The 20,316-nt window shown below is 40.8% G+C and overlaps 1 protein-coding gene across 15 annotated transcripts in view; it reads left to right on the forward strand.

Annotated features, from left to right (window-relative positions):
- The window catches only part of Ralgapa2 (Ral GTPase activating protein catalytic subunit alpha 2), a 256,314-nt gene that overhangs the window by 44,455 nt on the left and 191,543 nt on the right, over positions 1-20,316 (forward strand). For all 15 annotated transcript variants that reach the window (XR_010047469.1, XR_010047470.1, XR_010047468.1 and 12 more), the window contains exons 4-5: positions 3,573-3,630; positions 18,998-19,041. Coding sequence is in view for 11 of the 15 variants with exons in the window: in XM_063248624.1 (XP_063104694.1) it covers positions 3,573-3,630; positions 18,998-19,041 (102 nt within the window). In the remaining 4 variants the exon portion in view is untranslated. The remainder of the gene's footprint in view (positions 1-3,572; positions 3,631-18,997; positions 19,042-20,316) is intronic.

A 20,316-nucleotide genomic window follows, 5' to 3' on the forward strand; every position in this document is an offset into this window, starting at 1 on the left:
GACCTTATAATAGATTTTAATGTATAAAAAATAGCCCTCAGTATTTGAGTGCAAAAGAAGTGTCAGTGGGAGTGTTGTTTCAGTCTGTGAATTATCATGTGAGATTCTGTTCATTTATTAGTGTGTAGTATTGGTTATGATGTTTCCTACCCAAACCTTACCAAGTATGTGTTGGAGTGTTTTTAAAGTGCATTCACTTCATAAATCTAGGGGCTGGGGATTTAGCTCAGCGGCATAAGCGCCTGCCTTGCAAGCAGGCAGTCGTGAGTTCGATCCCTGGTACCGATAAAAAGAAAAAAGACAAAAAAAAAAAATAAAAATAAAGTGCATTCACTTCATAAATCTGAAAACTTTTATCCAGGATGATGAGAAGCCTGACCTCAGAAGAACTTAGAGACCACTTTTGTGGCAGACTTCTAGTGCCTTCATCATCTTGTTATATTTTCTGTTTTTCCTGAAACTAAAAGTTACTTTTCTTCATTGCATACTAAGAAAAGACAATCTAAACCAAGACCACCCATATGTGTTTTAGAAAACTAAGAAACATGATTCAGTGTCAGCCTTGGTTACCTCACTAAATTAAATGTCTGAAGAACAGTGAGTATGGCACACATGCATCAAGTTTAAGATATGACATATCCTACATCATTAATGTTCTCAGTACCTTCTATACAAAAATTTTTAACTTAAGTGGCAAAACAGTGCATGGATGAATAGAGAAAACATGGGATAGCTCAGCAATAGAACATTATCCAGCCTTTAAAAAGAGGGAGATCCTGTCACGTACAGCAATATGGATGACCCGCAGGATATTCTGCTAAGTGTTAAAAAATCAGGCCCAGGAAAATACGTGCTGCAGTACCTCACTTCTGTGTGGTTCCAGTTGAGGGTAGATTCTTAGTTATGAGAGGCTGGCTAGAGGTTGTGGAGCCGGTGATAAGCACATGTCTGTGGATGTGTTTAGGGTAGAAGGGGATGGGCAGAAGGGAGGGGAGACAGGGAGGTGAATGCATTGCTTGCAGAGGCAGGTGGCAGAGGGCCCCACTCCTTTGGCTGTAGTGATTCTTTCTCTTAGTTCCCCACATCCTTGAGATTTGCCTGCCAAGCCAGTCTCCCACAAAATGCTATCACAGTTTGCCAACATTTCACTTTGGCTTCTTCTGAAAGAACCTGGTCTGCCTCCTCCATGTCTTTCCATTCCATGGGACCCTGTCGTTCCACCATTCTCTTGGTTCCAGTCCTGGGCTGTACCACTGCTCTGCAGTCTTCATTAGTACTATCATTGTGGATTTTATATCATCAGTGCTGGTTAAGAAGCTGGAGCCTCTTGTTGCTGTGTGGCTCCTCCCTGGGTTTGTTAACTTTTACCCTCCTTCATCTTCCTACACTCTTCCTCAGAAAAGCCTTTCCATGCCGCAGGCTCCGCTTGCCCCACCACTTGCTCCTCATCCATCCCTGGCTTTCATTCCCATGGTGCTCAGCTCCACCTGGCGGGCTAAGACCACCAAGCTTCTTGGCCATGCTGGGGGCTGAGCAGTTTTGGTCCAAGTGCTGGAGTTAAAAGCAGCCCCATATCAGGTGCTTGCATTTAAACATTCAGTAACGGATTTTATATTTTAGAATTGCTGAAAGAATAGATTTTGAATGTTCTTAAAATGTCAAGTATGTGAGGTGATAGTTATGTTAATAAGCTTGATAGATGGCTCATTCAACAGGGTGTATATATATCAAAACATTACTTTTGCCTCACAGCTAAATACATTTAGTGTTTGTCAACAACAAATTTAAATTTAAAATATAAATGAAATTAATTTTTAAAATTTAAAAACAAAAGCTCTAGAGTAAGTCTGAAATGGAGGCTTTCTCCTTTAAGAAAGAGAATGGAGAGAATTCTTTTCAGTGATTTTCAATGTATGAGGAGTTATGTACTGATACATTTGCATAGCATTTTATCCTTGTAGATGTGAGGAATTCATAATAAGTTTTGTAAGTTAGTACATTTATATATCGGGTCTGGCACTTTGAAAACATGGTTTTAAACTATACAGCTTTGATTTTTTGTCTTGTTTTTCTTTACTAGTTTTGGGGTTAAATGTCATTAAGCCAATGATACCCAAGGAAAGGTGGAATGCATTCTATGTGAATGTGAATATGGGACCATCTCTGGATCATGACCACCTGCAGATTTCATGATTTCGAAAGTCAAAAGAATTCAAAGTTTATTTGCTGAGTGTAATCACTGGCTGTCTACTTTGTGCCAGACAGAGATTCTTTAGGTATGGGTTTATTTCGGGGGCTGACAGAAATGCTGCCCTCTGGGCTTCTTGAACTCAGGTGGAGGTCGTGTGGTCCCAAGGCGATGGGTGGGTGGGTCCTTGATGGAGAGAGGACCATGAAGAGAGCAGGATAGGTCAAGACAGCATGCAGAATGACTTCTCTGAGGAGGTGACATTGGAAGTAGGATCTGCCATTGTGCAGGGTTGTAGATAGAAGAGTTCTGTCCCCTAAAGTCGCTTCTGTTTGATGGATGTTTACCTGTTGTGGCTTCACCTAGCAGGAGCTTCAGAAGCTGTGTCCCTTTGTTGTCCAGGAAGAGCAGTCAGGTGAGGGGATGTGTATGTCACTGACCCTTTGGCAAGTGACAGCCAGAAAACAGGCCACACAGACTGTGTGGGCTCTGCACAGAAGTGTCTGTTAGATATGTTATTCAGGAGGTCAGGATACCCACTTTTGACCTTACTTTCCTTAAATGTCAGAATATTAGGCCAGCTAAACCTAGAATGGAGATTTTCACTGTAAAGTAGTATGTCAGTACTAACAGATGCATTTTGATAAGTTTGGGATTGCCTATATTTTTAAGAAATGTAGTTGCAGCCAGCATACAAGAAATCTTATTGCCCAAGAATAATTTGCCAAAATTTGTTCGTGAGTGAGGGAAAAAGATATTGTCAGTGGTTGGGGTTTTCTGGAGTGTAGAAGGCAGTGGAATTAACCAAACACTCTTGTATATCGCAGATGTGTTCTTTGTCTGCCAGTGGAGCCATTCATAACAGTAACCCTGAGACTTGTGCTTTCAGGCCATCACTTTCCTGAAGATCTGCCCCATCCCCACATTGGGTTATTTCTGATCTCATTTTCTTTGTTCATCTTCCTCCAAGACTGTTCTTTGGGAACTAATAATGATGATACAGAAATAGGAAGAAGGTGAAAAAGAAGAGACTGGCATTTTGGAAATTATTCTTTTAGTATTTAAGTGACAGCTGTTATTTAATCAAACTAGAATGATCCTTTTTGGATCCCTTTTTCTTTTTCTTTTTTTGCTTTTTCTTTTCCCATTGCAGGAACTAAACTTGGTTACTAATTTATTTAAATTATTCAAGAAAGGAAGCTTGTTTGAGGCAAAGTAAAAGAAATGCAGTACAATGATATTACCGTACATGTATTGCAAGTACAGTGTTTATGTTTGTATAGTTTTTCTTTTGTCTGCTGAAACATACATTACAAGTAATATAAACCTACAGTGAAAATACGTATTTTCATTTATATCTTATTAATTTTTTCTTACTTTACAGAAAATATTGCAGTTTCTACCTGAACGAATTTTCTTTCGATGGCATTATCAGAGCATAGGTAAGAATAATTTTAAAAAGTTTTAAAATAAGCTTTTAAAATCAAATTTCCAGTAGTGTTTTATATAATTAACATCATCAAGGTAGCTTATAGCAAGGAATATTAATATGGATATGACAATTAAAACCCAAGACTACGGAGGACATGTACTTGTGTCTGCTCTGACGAGGTCACCTGCAGTGTGACTCCCAGATCATCAGCCTCCCCCAGAGCTGAATTTCAGGCCCCCCCAGAGGTACAGAGTTCCAGGGCAGCGAGTTCCTGTGCACATAGAATTTGAGAAACACAGATCTAGAGTATTTTCTTAAATAAGTTTACATTTTTCTTACAAAATATCTTGGTCTTTAAGCCTGTATTATGGACTCACATTACTCTGTTACAGTGCTTTTGGATATAATAGCCGGTGGAAACTTGAAATGAAGCACACTGCCAGAGCTGCCCTTTCTGTTTGGCTGTTCATAGCTAATAGCTTCTCATCCCAATTCTGTGCACAGCCCAGCTGGATCGATTTCTGGGTTGAGTATTATAAATTCTGCCATCTGTCCTAAAAATTATCTGCTTCAGGCCTTCTGCCTCCCAAGATCTGCAATTCCTAACATTTTTTATTCCTTACCAAAAAATGGTCATATTGGACCATGAACCTTATGATGAATTGAACCTTATAGATTATTTGTTCATTTAGATATTTATTCAGGAAGAGACATTGGCTCCCAGTTCTGTGATAGGAACAAAGACTATCTCACCATCCTTGTCTTAGACAGGTCTTTTGCCCAGTGAATGGATAGGTGAAAAAAACAATTGCAGTTTGATTGTCACTGGTGATGAAGTATAATAGGAGCTAAGAAGAGAAGTTGAAGAATCCTCTTCAGAGGAGCTGAGGGAGCTTCAAGGGGGGTACCTTCTATCTAAGCCTTGACTCCCTGGGGTTTGTTTTGCTTTTTGAGACCTGGTCTTGCTACATAGTCTAGGCTGGTCTTGTACACACAGCAGTCCTCCTGCCTGAGCTTCTGAAGGCTCCATCTGAGCCTTGGAAGATGAGCAGATCAAATGTGGGATGGGCTTTCTACGTTGGAGATTAATATGTAAAAAGTCACAAAACTTGAGAGAATCTGCTGTGACCAATATATATTCCAAATTTTAGAACCTTAATTTGAACGTAGGGTTATTTTTGTAAAAAAAAAATGTAGCTGATTCTTATAGAAATGAAATTATTTATGTGTCATAAATTTAAAATAAAGTATATAATAAATACATCTCTGAAACTCAGTAAAGAAGTCATTACATTAAGAAAGTGCCCTGATCTTTAAATGTTTCTACTACACAATTTTTACTTTATTTATTTATTTATTTATTTATTTATTTATTTATTTATTTATGGGGCTTGAACTCACGACCTTGCACTTGCCAGGCAGGTGCTTATGCTACTGAGCTAAATCCCCAGCCCTACAATATTTACTTTAAATCTTAGTGTTGTCCATAGAGTTTTGCGTAATTGAAAAGTTTGTGTATTTAAATTCATGTAAAAATAAAAATTTAAATGTAAAGTCTAATTTAATGAGAAAGCATGGGGATTTGTGCTGCTCTGTGGTATAGCAGGAATGAGTGGTAAAACCAGCTCTGTGCAGTAGTTTTTATCTGTGGTAGCTATAATCCTTCTTTAATTTTGTTTCTGTTATTTATATGAAAACCACACTTAATTTGCTCAGATAGCACTTTAGAATGTTTGAAGATTAGTGGGATCCCTTCAGCATGAATAAACTTATTGAAACTATATGAAAATTAATTTGCATTTGTGTTGTGAATCTTCACACATCCGATAGGCAATGTGTGGTATTACTTTTGTGTTGCCAAAAACTCAAAACCTAGTTACAATTGCTGGCACAAGTAGTTTTTAGCCACATGTCTTTGCAAGAGTGACAGAGGCCTTAGATTTCTTGACTGGATTGCAGAGAGCTCATCTTCAGAGCCGGCAGTGTGGCGTGTGTGTTACCTACTTGGTGTGTGAAGCAGGTGTCTCTGTACATCGGTCAGATATAAGAGCATCCTTATCTATTAATGATGCTTGTATGCTTAAATCTCAAGTCAAATAGACCCTACAGTTTTGCATTATTGATCACATTTAATAGAGATTGGTGTTTACACAGGTCTACCTCTTCCTTACAATGATCTTTGGGCTAGATGTGCTTTGGAATCAGACTTACTCAGGTTTTAGATCAGCAGTATTTGCATTGTTGTACAATGAAGCAAACAACCTGGAATATCAGCCCTGTGTATGTTTTTGTAAAACACTGCAGCTGTCTCTAACCAAGTGAGAATGTTTATTATCAATGGAATGAGTAAACCTCAGATAGCCTTTGTCAGGTGTTGTCACCATAGTTTCTGTCCACTACTGACTTACTAACAAGTTTTAGTTGTCATAGCGTTTTCAATTTAAAAATTGTTGAATGGAGATTCTAGGTAGGTCCTTGTATCAGTCCATACTTATTAGAGAAACACATTTAATTAAAATATACAAGTATGTTAGAATTTATGAGATTGGCTTACAATGGCTGCCCAAAGAGTTAGGTGTGGAAAATGTAAAAGGGCTGTCTGTGCACTGGATATCTGAAGGCTCCAGTTAAAGGCCCGGAGTTTAGAGTAGTGCCAGTGTGAGTTCATATCAGGGGGCTGAGGGGTCAAGCGCCAGAAGCCAGCAGATGACATCGGAGGTGAAGGTGAAGACTGGAGCTTCTCTGAGGAAACAGAAGCAGCCTTCTTCTTGGTTTCCCTTTTATATCATTCAGGCAGCAAATCTATTGGTTGCTGACACTCACTCCCAATAAAGTTCGTATTTATAACTAACTGCTTCTACTATCTATTCTGTATTCCTTCGGCCTTCAGCAAGCACCTCAGCAGGTCTTGGTTCATTCCCTGGTAAGGTGACCCATACCTTTATTCCTGAAGTTCTGGACCATTTGTCACAGTGCCTGGATTAGCTCGTAGTAGTTCCCTTGACCTTAATAATGGCACGATAGTACTGGGAGGTGTTCTGAGGGGTCTTCTGCACTCCATGTATGTTCTTTTACCCCACTATAGAGTAACAGTCTACTCTTAATATTCTGGGTCAGTTGCTGCTGCCAACACTGTAACTTCCTTTTTAGCTTGGTTCTTCAGTGGTGTGAAGAGACTACAATGAATGACCAGGTAGAAGTCTTAGCTTCCAGTTCAGTGTAATCATTGTTGTGCTTCCTGGTACAAGTCTTTACCATGCTGGACCTAGAACTTCTAAGCCAGTAGAGAATACAGTTGTGGGAACAGAGAAGCAAAATTTTGGTAGTGGATCACTATGGGTAATGGTCAGGGTACCATTTCTACTTCCACTCCTTGATTTGTGGGTCTATAAATCCTAGCTATAGGGGACTCAATGCCATATAGTGGAGTCTGGTTCAAAGCATGTAAGCCTTTTGAAGAACTTTCCTCCAACCCTACAAGCTGTTACCACCTACCTGGCACTGTAACTTCATCAAAACACCATTCCATGCTTTTATCAGTCTAGCCGCTTCTGGATGGCGAGGAACATGGTAAGACCAGTGAATTCTATGAACATGAGCTCATTGCTTTATCTCTTTGGCCATAAAATATGTTCCTTGGTCAGAGGCAATGCTGTATGGATTTTTATGACAGTGGATAAGACATCTGTGAGTCCATGGATGGTAGTTTTGGCAGAAGCATTACATACAGGGAAGGCAAATTGACATCCAGAATAAGTATCTGTGTCTGTAAGAACAAAGTGCTAATCCTTTCCATGGTGGAAAAGTTCCAATATAATCAACCTGCCACCAGGTTGCAGGTTGATCCCTTCTAGGAATTGTGCCAAATTCGGGGACTCAGTGTTGATCTCTGCCCCTGGTTTTGGGCATCAGCCATGGCTGTAGCCAGATCAGATCAGCCTTCGTGATTGGAAATACATGTTGTTGAGCCCATGCATAAGCTTTATCAGTGTTACCATAGCCGCTCTGTTCATGAGACCATTGAACAGTGACTGAAGTGGCTAAAAAACCCCAATCAAACAACCAACCAAACAAACAAAAAAACAGGTTGACCACTATCTAAAAAATGGGTATCATGTCACTTGACTGTTACAATCCTCATCTGTTGAGGTCACTGTTTGGTGAGTGTTTATATGGGGTACAAATATTTTTACATCCTTTGTCCATATGGAGAAGTCTGTCCACATACTTCTTCCAGATTTCCTTGCCACCAGTTTTCTAGTCATGTTCCTTCCAAGTTCCTGAGCAGCAGTGAGACCGCTGGCTACAGCCCACGAATTAGTGTATAGTCATACATCTGGCCATTTTTTTTTTCCAGGAAGAGTGTACCACTAGGTGTACTGCCCAAGGTTCTGCACACTGTGAAAATGTCCCTTCACCAGTGTTCTTCAGGGATGTCCTAGACAAGAGCTGTAATGCAGCAGCTGTCCATTTTCAGGTGATTTACGGATGCTGAAGACCCATCCATAAATCAGGCCCTAGCCTTCTCTTCCTTTGACAGGTGATCACATAATATACCCTACAAGTTGCATGGTGGAAAACAAAAGACAGGAGTAGGAGCCATGGTTGTCTGGACAGCTTCTTTGTATAACTTACTTGTACCCTCTGTATCTACTCTGCAAGTCACATATATACTGTTTCCACTAAATGCTGAATCTTTACTGTACATGTCCAGTCTTATGACTTGGTATGACAAATAATACCCATCTCATGGTAGGCAACTCAGGTCACATGGTGACCTGGTGTCCCATGGTCAAGTGTTCAGTTTGCACTAAGGCCCAAGAAGCCATGAGCTGCTTTTCAAAGAGGGAGCTATTGTCTGAAGATGATGGTGGAGTCTTGCTTCTAACTCCTAAAGGCCTCCACTGCACTTCACCTATGGGGGCCTGCCAGAGGCTCCAGACAGCATCCCTATCTGCCACTGATACTTCAAGTACCATTGGATTGCTGGATCGTATGGCCCCTGTGGGAGAGCAGCCTGCACAGCAGCCTGGACCTGTTTCAGAGCCTTTTCTTGTTTTGGGCCCCACTCAAAACTAGTAGCTTTCCAAGTCACTCAGTAATGGGCCAGAGTAAGATACTTAAGTGAGGAATGTGTTGCCTCTAAAATCCAGATAGGCCCACTAGGTGTTGTGTCTCTTTTGGCTGTAGGGGGAGTAAAATGCAACAATTTATCTTTTACCTTAGAAGGGATATCTCTAAAGTGCTACACCACTGAACTCCTAGAAACTTCACTGAGGCAGAAAGACCTTGAATTTTTGTTTGATTTATGTCCTATCCTCTGGCTCTCACATGCTTAACTAACAAATCCATGGCGGTTGCTACCTCTGGGTCACTTGGTATTGTAGTTAGGTTTATAAGGAAACAATTTAATGCAAGACACATAATTTATAGGATTATTTTATAATCTCTAGTGTCCATACACTAGAGACCTAAGAATCCAGCTCAGGACCTGGATCCCACAGCAATATCCTACATGAATCTAGTTGATGTAGAGCCTGTGACAGTGCTTTACACAAGTTCAACTAGAAGGCCTAGAGCCCATGACAATGTCTCTTGCAAGTCTTTATCAAGTCTGTACTGGGAAAACCAAAAGGTCAGTGGTGGAAGCTAGAAAGTCTGCACCAGTGAGATTGAGGATCTGTACCAGTAGACTGATCCCTATCTGCACTAGAGTCGGGAAACGATGCCTAAAGTAAGGACCATAACTCCCCCGAAGAGAACTATAGCCATTCTGAGGAACAGTGAGGGTGCTGAGCTTTTCTGATGAAAACAGCCAAGTTCATATTAGGAAATACCAACATGACAAGCTTTTCCAGGAGAATCAACAGCACACTACCTTCCCCTCCAGTCCTCCTTTCATGCTGTTGGAAATAATTCTCAGGTGGCCTTCCTCACCGAGCACCAGGCTGATCTAATTCAGCTGGATGTTACAAGTTGACCATTAATTAATCTACCACACTTGGTCCAAGCGACCTACTATAGTACCATCAATGTAGTAGACCAGTGTGATACCTGGTGTGAGAGAGAGATCAAGGTTCCTGTGAATTAAGTTGTGACACAGGGCTGGAGAGTAATATAATCCAGAGGTAGGAAATGAAGGTATATTGGCAGTTGTTTTCTGATGGGCCTTATGAGTAGGTATGAAGAAGAAGGCATTTGCCAGATCACTAGCTGCATGTCAAGTACCAGGAGATGTGTTAATCTGCCCAAGCAAGGACATCTGATACATCAGCTGCAATTAGTCACCACTTGACTCAGTTTGTAGTAATCTACTGTCATGTTCCAAGAACTATCCATCTTCTGCACAGCCTAATGGGAGAATTAAATGGGAATGTGGTGGGGACCATCACTGCTGCATCCTTTTAAGTCCTTGATGGTGGCACTAATCTCTGTGAACCCTCCAGGGGTGAGATACTGTTTTTGATTATCTTACCAAGCAAGGGAAACTCTTAAAGCTTCCACTTGGCCTTTCCAGCAACAATACCCTTCACACTATAGGTTAGGGAATCAATGTGAGGATTCTGCCAATACTACTATTAAAGTTATGCATTCTGGACTAGGAGAAATGACTACAGGATGAATTCAAGGAGCTACTGGGTCCACTGTGAGTCAGATCGTTGCTGTTGATCACCTGATCTTCATAGGCCCCTACTCTTCTTGGAGAGCCATAGTGACATTTTGAATCCCCTGGAATCAGCATTAGTTCCAGTAGCCCCCCAAATATCTGCTCATTTGTCTTCCCTCAGTGTACCATTACCCTGATAAAAGGTCTTTCATCCTCTTGGATGAAAGGATGGGAGAAAGCTTGGCCATACAAATTTTTGGAGGTGCATCAGGGTCCTTCCTCAAAGAGACATAGCCTCCTTTCTTTCAAGGACTTCTGGGTCTGTAAACTGGCTCAAACCCAGGAACTGGTTTAGGGGCCACAAGTCCCTATCACTACAGTTTGAAGTAGTTTCTGTTCATTTGCCTTCACAGCTTTTCAGTTATATAAATCTGATGAAAGGTTTGTGGGCCATGGATAATCGGCCAGCTCCATGGGTTTACAAGTGTCAGGCCATTCTGATCATTGCTCTGCTTGCTTCTGCTGTCCATTATGACAAGTACATGCACCTTGCCTTTGGTGAGTACATGCTTTCACGTGATCTCTGCCACTCTGAGATCCAGTTGCCTTTAAGTTTCCCAGCTGATTAACCATAACTCCCCACATAAGGTTTGGCATACAAAGAAGGGCTCTTCAGGGGTGCTGGTGCTCTCCTCACAAATCTGTCTCTCACGATGTTAATGAAGGGAACATTTTCTGGATCATCCCACTATGGAGGTTTAACATGACAGATCCACTCTAGCATTTCCATTTCCCTAAGCCTCTTAATCCCCTCATCAGCAGTAAACAACAAAATATCAGACATCTGTAACTCATTCACAGTGGGCATCTTTTAATCCATACTTCTGCCAGCCAGACAAATGAACTATTAAGACCTTTACTACACAAGCTGCAACATTAAATTCAGAATCTCTGCTTAATGGGCTTGTATTAACCAATTTGGCCTGATCCAGGTTATATTTTTGCCACCATTATCCCCTACCAGTAAAATCCAGTCCCATGCTCATCAGGCCTCTGCTTATAACAGAAAACTCAAGAAGTTCTTTGGGAGAATAGCAGAGTTCTTCATGGGTCACAGTATATACTTCTCCCTTAGGAGCCTTCTGTGATTTGAGCCTGATTATAGGTCTAGAGGCAAATGTGAGTGGTGAAGGTGGGTCCAAGGAGCATCAGCATTATCCTGCATGGTTGACACAGGATTAGTGTCTTTAAGTGTTCTAGGAGAGGGCAACACCACAGAGCGGGAGGTTGGGGATGTCTCTGCCACTGCAGGTTTGGGGAAATCTCTTCCTCTGGCAAAATCATCTCATTAGTGTCTAGAAACTCGACATCCTCATCTTACTAGGATCCTCTCAAACATCTCCATTTGGGTTTACAGGGTCCTATATTTTTCTGATCAGTACCCTCACCTTTATTTCAAATACCCTTTGAGACTAAACATTAAACATATGCTGTATTTCAGCCAGTTGAATTATTAGGGCCTTGTGCCTTAAGGAGAGAGTTTCTTTCAGGATACACTTAGAAACTTTTAAAGTTGTTTATGTGTTTCTGGAGCTGGGAATTTGAATCTTTGAGCTCTGTATCTGCCTTTATCAACTTTTCCTCATAGCTAGAAGACTTTAGATTTCCTATGAATGTTTTGAGCTCATTGTTTTCGGTTTGTCCAAAAATACTGAGTAACCAGCCAGCATCAGTATATTTTACACTGCCAAAAATATTCAAAAATATTTATGGAATTCCTTAAATCTCACAAGTGGTGAATTAGGATAGTCAAACAGATCTACATTGCATATTACTTTTTTTGTAATATTCTGAGATGGGTTCTGCTATGTAGTCCAATGTGGCCTTAACTCACTGTGGAGCTCAAGCTGATCTCACATTTGTGGCAACCCTCCTGCCTCAGCTTCCTGAGTGCCAATATTACAGGTGTGCACCACCACACCTAGCTCATTTTGTATTACTTTAAACAGTTCATGCCAAAGACTATCAGTATCCTCAACAGAAGGAGAAATTTAGATCTCATCAAATTATCCAACTCTGGGAAGTACCAATGCTGTTACAGAATTTCATCTTTAGAATTGTTTCTCTAGAGCTACTTCTAGTTCCAAAATTGTATCAGTGAATGCCTACTAGAGAAACAGGTTTAATGCAAGGTATACAAAGATGTAAGAATTTACAGGTATGGAAGAATGCACTGGAAATCTGAAGTATCCAGTCAAAGGCCTCGAGCTCATGGTAGTGTCCCTCATGAGTCTGAATGAGGAAATGAAAGGGTCTGTGGGGAAGGTTGCACCAGAAGGCTGAAGGGTCTGCACTGGAAGGCTGATGGTCTTGTCTGCACTCTGCACCAGAGGCCGATGGGTCTGCGCTGAGGACTGATAGATATGCACTGAAGGTTGATGGGTCTGTCCTGGAAGCCAGGGGATGACATCTGAGGTGAAGGTGAAGACTGGAGCTTCTCTGAAGAAACAGAAGCAGCCTTCTTCTTGGTTTCCCCTTTTTATACCACTCAGACAGTAAGCCTATTGATTGCTGTCACTCATACCTAATAAATCCCAGTAAATCTTCTATAGATGTCCTCAGCCACACCAGAACTGTGCTGATCCAATTTAGCTGGGTGTTTTCTTAGCAATGTTGTCACAATCAGTTTACTATCATAGTAATTATACACATTTGTTTTATAGGTCTCACCGTAGCTCTTATATTCTTTCTGGCCTACTAGGATTTCTAGGAACAGTTACTATTTGTTTTTGAAGTCTGGAGCAAATTTGTTGTAGACACAAGGGTGCTTAGGGCAACACTAGCTCCATAAAGAGAGGACCGTGTCCTGGTTCCTCACCCCTGGAATCTTGACTTGTGCAGAGCCATGTGCAGGGTCAGTGGCTGGCGATCAGGAGTCAGTGTTCTGTGCTCATAGTGGCTGTGGCAGGAGCATCCAGGATCTCCACAGTGTTGCATTAGAACCTTGCAGTCTAGGTCAGCACACCACCGAGGCAGTGTGCTTCCTCTCCCTCCCTGAATGTGACAGTTGGCTGTCCAGAGAGACTCGAAGGGGAGCAGTCCCATGTTGTGCTCTCAAGCTCTCAGGTCTGCCTGACAGCCTCATTTTATCCTGGGAGACACTAACTACTGCAGTGCTTGGAGTCTTTTTATTTTTTGCCATGTCATTTTTTTTTGTTGTTGTTGGTATCAATCAGAGCCATTCTGTTTCTCTGAAAACAGTGTGTAGAAGTTAAAATAGTCTGTAGTTCCTCTTGGCTTGGCTTTTAAATTGCTGGCTTTTGACTGTAAACTGCTGAGTGAAGGAACATATTTGAATGCTGTGTTTTGCAATATGAAACAAACATGGGTCTTCCTTCCAAGTATAGACAGGTACTCTTCAAGTGAGGTTTGGCGAGCAGGAAGATCCATGACTGACACACACTTGTAAGTTCTGTAGTGCATGACACCCAAGACTGAGCTATTTGTAGATTTCCAGTAGTGACTACAAATCAAAAAACTGTAAAGCATTTCCTGAAATCATTTTTTAGGCCAGTAACTCATGGTAGGAACACTTTATTTTCAGCAACAAGAAGAAGTGACAAGGAGGGAAATGACAGAGAATGGCAACAGCAAAACAGGCAAAATAGGCAGATGGATGCAAGAGCAGGCAGTGGTACCCTTCATGTGCCTGTGAGTCACCAACACAGGACAGAGGTATATGGCTGCTCTGTCTTTTTGTCTTTCTTTCTTTCTTTCTTTTTCTTTCTTTCTTTCTTTCTTTCTTTCTTTCTTTCTTTCTTTCTTTCTATTTTATTTTAAAGAGGATAAAACCTAGGAAAATAAAATAATAAAACCACTTAAGATAAACTCATATAAGTGATACAGGACTTCAAAACCTTACGAAATCAGCAATAATTACCATAACACCTCTTGTTGTCTTCAGTATACCTGCAGATACCTTTGGACATAGTAAAAATCAAACAGAACAGAATAGATAAATAGATAAAATGATAAAACAAACAATAAAAAAACAATGAATGCAATAAAGGACTTCAAAACAAGCTAATAGTAAATCCAAAATGGCTACCATATATCTTTCTGTCTTTTAAATAGCTGCTCATGCCATCAGAATTAAACCAAACAAAAGAGAATAAAAACGAACCCAAGAAAACAATGAAAATTATACAGTTTTCAGGAGGGGATCAACTCCTGTTGAGGTCTGGTTCTGACCTCCCAGCTGTCCATTTCTAAAGGGTTTACTGCTCCTCTAGGAAGGCTTCTTGCCTTGTTTAATGTATAGTCCTGTGTCTGAACTTGGTCGTATTTCTTGAGTGGGGGAGAGAACATATGTTGCACTAGAGATATTTTATAGCAGTAATGTTTAAAAATAAATAACCCTAAAAATAAACCCCTTAGGACTTAGAGGCATGAGTCCAGTAGAAAACTCACACATCTGAGTACTTCTGTATGTTTTTTTTTTTTTTTTAAATATATGGTGGTTACTGGTTTATTCGACCTGGTTTCTCTTTACAGAGTGTAAAAACAAGTGTATTACTAAGCTGAAATTTGTTTTTGGCTTTTTGAGAGTGTGACCGCACATCACCTGTGATGTGAACACAGTGTCATTTCTCCGGGATCCTGCCCTTTCCTCCATGTCTGAGCCCAGCAGCCTTCCCTGATTCCCTCAAAGTTGGGCCCATGCTCTTGACACCAGGACCCTACAGGAATGCATCCCAGCTGGGCTGCGCTGAGCCCAGGGCTCCCATGCCTTCAGGTTCATCAGCGTTGGCAGGAACTCACGACACTGCAGGGGTGTGGGCTGCTCCCCCTGCTGGAGGAAGCCTTCCAGCCTTAGCCTCTCCCTCTTGCCTCATTGGCCTTCTGAAACCTGGCTTCTCCTGAGGGTCCTCTATCTCTCCCAGGAGTAGAGTGGTGAGACCGTGGTTGGTGATCTGTTGCATGCCAAATCCCGACATTAACCACCACCTGCTCTATGGAAATCTCTCTCCAGACTCTGCCCATCACTGTCTTCCTTCTTGTTGCCACCAAGTCTTTCAATCTCCCCTCACTTGCCCTTTTACTTCCCATGGCTTTGTTTTCCCCTAGTCCTTTTCCTTCATGCCAAGTTATCCATTAGCCTGTTGCACTTGCTGACTCATGTCATTGAGTAGATCTCTGTCTCAGCATAACCACCATCCTCCTCATCCTTCACTCAAACTCACTTCCAGGCCACCTGCCCTGTTTTACCTTATTTTTAAACAGTTTTGTTGGGATCAAAATGAATACTCAGTAAATTGAGTATGTCAAAAATGCATATCCTGAAAAGTTTCGATGTAAGTATATATCCATGACATCACTGCTATTATTAGGATAACGATCACACGCATCTACCCTGAAAGTTTCCCAACCCTAGTAATCCTCCTTTCCTTTCCCCTCATTGCCCCGTCTCCAGGCAGCTGTTGGAGGCTGTTTGCCATTGCAGGCTAGCTTTCAGGTTCTGGGGTCTTATATAAGTACAGTCACCCAGTGGATGCTCTTTTTTTGTTTGTTTGGCACCTTTCACTTGGTGTAATTATTTTGAGATTACTTTGTTACATATTTTAGTAGTTCATTCTTTTGTAAATTTCTGAACAATACATATTCCATTGTATGGTTTTGCTGTAATTTGTTTATTCATCTGCTCATTGACAGACATTTGGGTTATTTTTAGTATTTGTTCAAAATAAAGCTACTGTAAGTATTTGTGCACAAGTCTGTGTGCATGTATGCTTTCCCATCTCTTGGGGATAGAATGGCTGACTTATATAAAGATGATTTTCCACCACACTGAGGAAAGAAAGGAAAAAAGAAAAAGGCTTTCATTGCAGCATGGGAAGGCTGCAGTAGAGTGCAAAATCCCTCTGAGACAAAGAAGTCACCAGCTTTTACTCTGTTTGACGGGATAGAGTTTGAAGGGGTGGGCAGAGTGACGTTTTGACAGCTGATTGGGGGATGTTGGCACATGCAGGGAAAGCTGGAAGTTCAATATTCGGGCTTGCAAGAAGGAGGAGCAAGTCAGAGTTGAAGGGAGGCACTTTGCAGCACCATGTTGGGCCAGTGCCATGCTGAGCCTGGCAGTGAGTGCTTCACACAGGTGGAACCCATCAGTTTTCAGTGTTTTTAAATTTTAGTGGCAGTAATATACCATTAATTAATTATCTTGAGCACTTTTTCATGTGTTTGCCTTCCATGTGTTCTTTGGTGGCCTGTATGCTCAAATCTACTGTACATTTAAACATTGTTATTTGATTAATATTAAACTTTGGGAATTTTTTTACATATTGTACATACAAGATTTTTTATAAGATATTTGCCTAGGACATATTTTTCTCCCTGTCTTATTTTTCCATTTCCTTAATAATGTCATTTAAAGATTAAATTTTCATTCTGAAGAAATCCAATTTAATGTTTTCTTTTTCCTTTTTGGACTGTGGTTAACCTGAAGTCCTAAAGATGTCATATGTTTTCTTCTAGCAGTTCTATAATCACATTTCACATCTGAGTTCTTGATATGTTTTAGCTAACTATTAGTTAATTTCAAGTTCCTTCAGCAGACTGCCACTCCGCTGTGCACATGTGGATCTCGGTACCAGGGAGTCTTGGGCCTTTGCTTCACTAGCCTCTGTCTGTGGTGCAGAGGGAGGCTCTCCACCTTCCTGCCCCACGTGGTGGGCTAGTGCCAGGCTTGTTGTTTGCTCTGAGTCATGTTATAGAGAGGCAGTTTTCAGAGATAAAAGTAAAATAAGAAAAGATTATGTAGTATTAAATTAGATTAACAGTATCTTTATAACTCTGGCCTTAAAAATATGTTCAAAGATCTTTGAAAGATTTTTACTTGGTCAAAGAAACATTGTCAAAGATGGCCATTCTCACATCTGCAAATGGGAACAAAGGAACAGATTTTGAAAATATTATTGAAGAGTTTATTTCCATTAAGCTAAAAAGTAAATTTATAACCCATTCTTCGTTATAAATAAAATATTTAAGCTCATGCTATTTTGGTGCACCTGATTTTTAATTTTTAAATATATGTTTAACTATTTCAGTGTTCTGGGAAAAATAACCACTAAAATACATAAAAACATGTATACAAAGGTACATATTTTTTGTTTTACCTCAGGCCTTCTGTGTGGCTCAGCATAACACTAATAATACTTAAAAGTTTAGTGTTGCTCATTATGAGCTTTTGGCATTAATTATAAATTGTATTAAAACGTTTTTTTCTGTTGCTGAGTTTTTTGGTGTCCATTAAATTTTGGACTTTTTTCATTTTCATTTCTGCCCTCGTACTCTTGCTGCCTCTGAGAGTAGCCAGACTTAAACCCAAAGGATATTTATGTTGAAAAAATAGTAAAAGTTAGCCAGCAGAAATTAGAAGTTCATGGACTATGTCCATGTAAGTGCATTTTATTTACTCATTCATTTATCCTTTGAGTCACAGCAGTCAAAGGGCTGCTGATCTTTGAGGTGCAAGGAGATACAAGCCTACCCTACGTGGACGGTGGCCTCCTGGCACTTAGACTACTGGCCTCAGGCTGCAGGGGTTTTGCTGTGGGTGTGGGTGCTTCCGTGGGATGCACAGTTGCTGTCCCTAGGGATAGGCCTTGCATCAGTCACCATGAAATGCTGGCTCCTTTTAGAATGATCTCTTGAACTGAGCATGGTGGTACATGCCTGTAATCCCAACACTCGGGAGGCTGAGGCAGGACTAGACCAGCCTGGGCTGCAAAGTGAGCTCCAGAGCAGCCTGAACTACATAGTGACATATACTTTATGTCTAATTCATTGTTTTAAATTTTCAGTCTTAAAAAGAGTACAATAACAACAACCACCAAAAAAAAATTAGACTGATCTCTTTCACATATATTAGTAGAGTAAATGTGATGGTCATCTGGTTTTTAAGTATTGCAAAAATTTTTCATCAGGGATACAAGTTATTTTTCTCTTAAGATATGTGACTTGACTGGAAGCAAAGTCCCTTGCTTGAACTTCCCAGGATGTTTCTGTTTTAAGGCGCATGGTATGATGTGGCTCGGGGAGAGCCCTTAAGGGTCCGTGGGAGGCCCTGGTTGCTTAGCCAGTGCCTTCCTTGCTGCGGTTCTGTCTTGTTCTAGCAGCTCCTATGGTGGTGAGGTGGATGCTGTGGAAGGCATGAATGCACACACAGAACACTCAGCTCTGTTTCCGACCCAAGAGAGTTTCCTCACTGTAGGGGGCTGAGCACCGGAGTCTGGCTGTGGTCCTTAAAGTTCAGTTCCAAGTTTATCTGTGCTAGAGGATTTATGCAAGGCCCAGCCCAGGAAATGTGTTCGTCATTGCATGAGAGAAACCTGCCATCCTGAGTATTTGTAAAATGTTCTTGTGAAAGTGTTTTATGAACAGCAGTTTTATGTTGTTTTTACCTTTAAACATTTAAAAAAATCCTTCATGTTATGATGACAAGAGATATTTTCACATAATATAGAAGGCCTCTGAGTTACTATAATATGAATCACTCTGATTGTTAAAAGGATTTTGAAGAGGAACATAGCTGAAGTGCTTTTGTCTTAAAAAACGTCTTTCCTTGAATGACATTGTTTTGCTTGCTGCTGAAGGGTAACCTTTATTTTTAATACCTTTCGTCAAAGTACAGTTTTTTTCTAGAGCTGATCTTTTAAAAATCTCAAATATTCATATACTTTATGTCTAATTCATTGTTTTAAATTTTCAGGCTCAACTTTAAAGAAGCTTCTACACACTGGAAATTCTATAAAGGTATTTATTTTAGATAAAAGTGACATTTTCATTATTTCTAAATTTATTAATGCCACAAAATAACAAAGGTGATTTTGGGAAAACAGATATTTTATTTTACTCTTTAAATTATTTATAATTTGGGTTTCTCATTAGAGAAACCATGCAATATTTAACGTTCTGTGTCTGGTTTATTTCACTTAGCATTATGATCTCAGGATCCATCTATCCCATTATAGAAAAAAAGACCAAAAGTGTGGAAGAAAGGAGGTGGACTGTCAAGATGGGCAAGGGTCTGGGCAGGGGTCTGGACAGGGGCGGAAGTAGCCAGGGTATAGCGTATACGCCCTTCCCCAAGGTGAATGGAATGGTCATGCATTGCAAGCATGTACTTTAAAAGATAGCTTTCAAGCCACTTGACTTAGTTTTAACTTCTGGGAAATTTTGTACTCCTTACTGTGAGCAGCCTTTGTCTTCACATGGTGGGTTATTGTGGCACATCTCAGGAGGAGGAGAAAGTGGCTTGAGCTCCAGAGCTTGGCACTGAGTTCTCACCATGTTCCTGCTGAGGGAGGCTGTGGGCCCAAGCTGGGTGGGGGCTGGTCCAGTCCTTCATCTGAAAGGGAGGGTGGCCCTCCACGTGTCAGCGCTGATGATTCCGGGGGTTACAATTGCAGTCATCTCTGAGTGCAGTTTGTTAATTGTGAGAACCATTGTGGGGGAAAAGAGCAGCAGAGCCTCAGCCTTGAGCATTTCTTCAGTTGTGCAGGTTGATAGTGGGGCTAGGTTAAAATTGGCTTGTTTGGAAACAAGAATATGGTTTATAATGATGCATGTCACCCAGTGTTGGGATAAGGTGACCCTAAACGTGAGTGGCAGATGAAAGCCAGGCTGGGATGTTCCTCATTCATTGTAGCTAATTTTGTGTCTTTAATAAGCTAATGCATTCTTTGTTTTATCTCACTTTAAGCATTGTCAGCCACTTAAAATTTGATATGTAACTGCCTCCTACTTACGGAGTAAAGGAGCAGTGTATCTCTAGCCTCTGTAGCCACTGTAGATTCCATGTTCTTCCCTCTTTTTTTTTTTTAATAATCTTATAGTTATGCCATTAGAACCAGGCATGGTGGTGCATACCTATAATCCCAGAATTCAGGAGGCTGAGGCAGAAGGATTGCCTCAAGCTTCAGAGCACCCTGGACCATATAGTGAGTTCAAGCCAGGCTGAGTTACATCAAGAGACCCTGCTTCAAAACAACAACAACAACATTAACACCAACAACACCATTAGGTCGT

This window comes from Cavia porcellus, unplaced genomic scaffold (genome assembly GCF_034190915.1).
Source record: "Cavia porcellus strain 051 isolate PalLab524CR breed Dunkin Hartley unplaced genomic scaffold, mCavPor4.1 scaffold_5, whole genome shotgun sequence".
Taxonomy (NCBI): domain Eukaryota; kingdom Metazoa; phylum Chordata; class Mammalia; order Rodentia; family Caviidae; genus Cavia; species Cavia porcellus.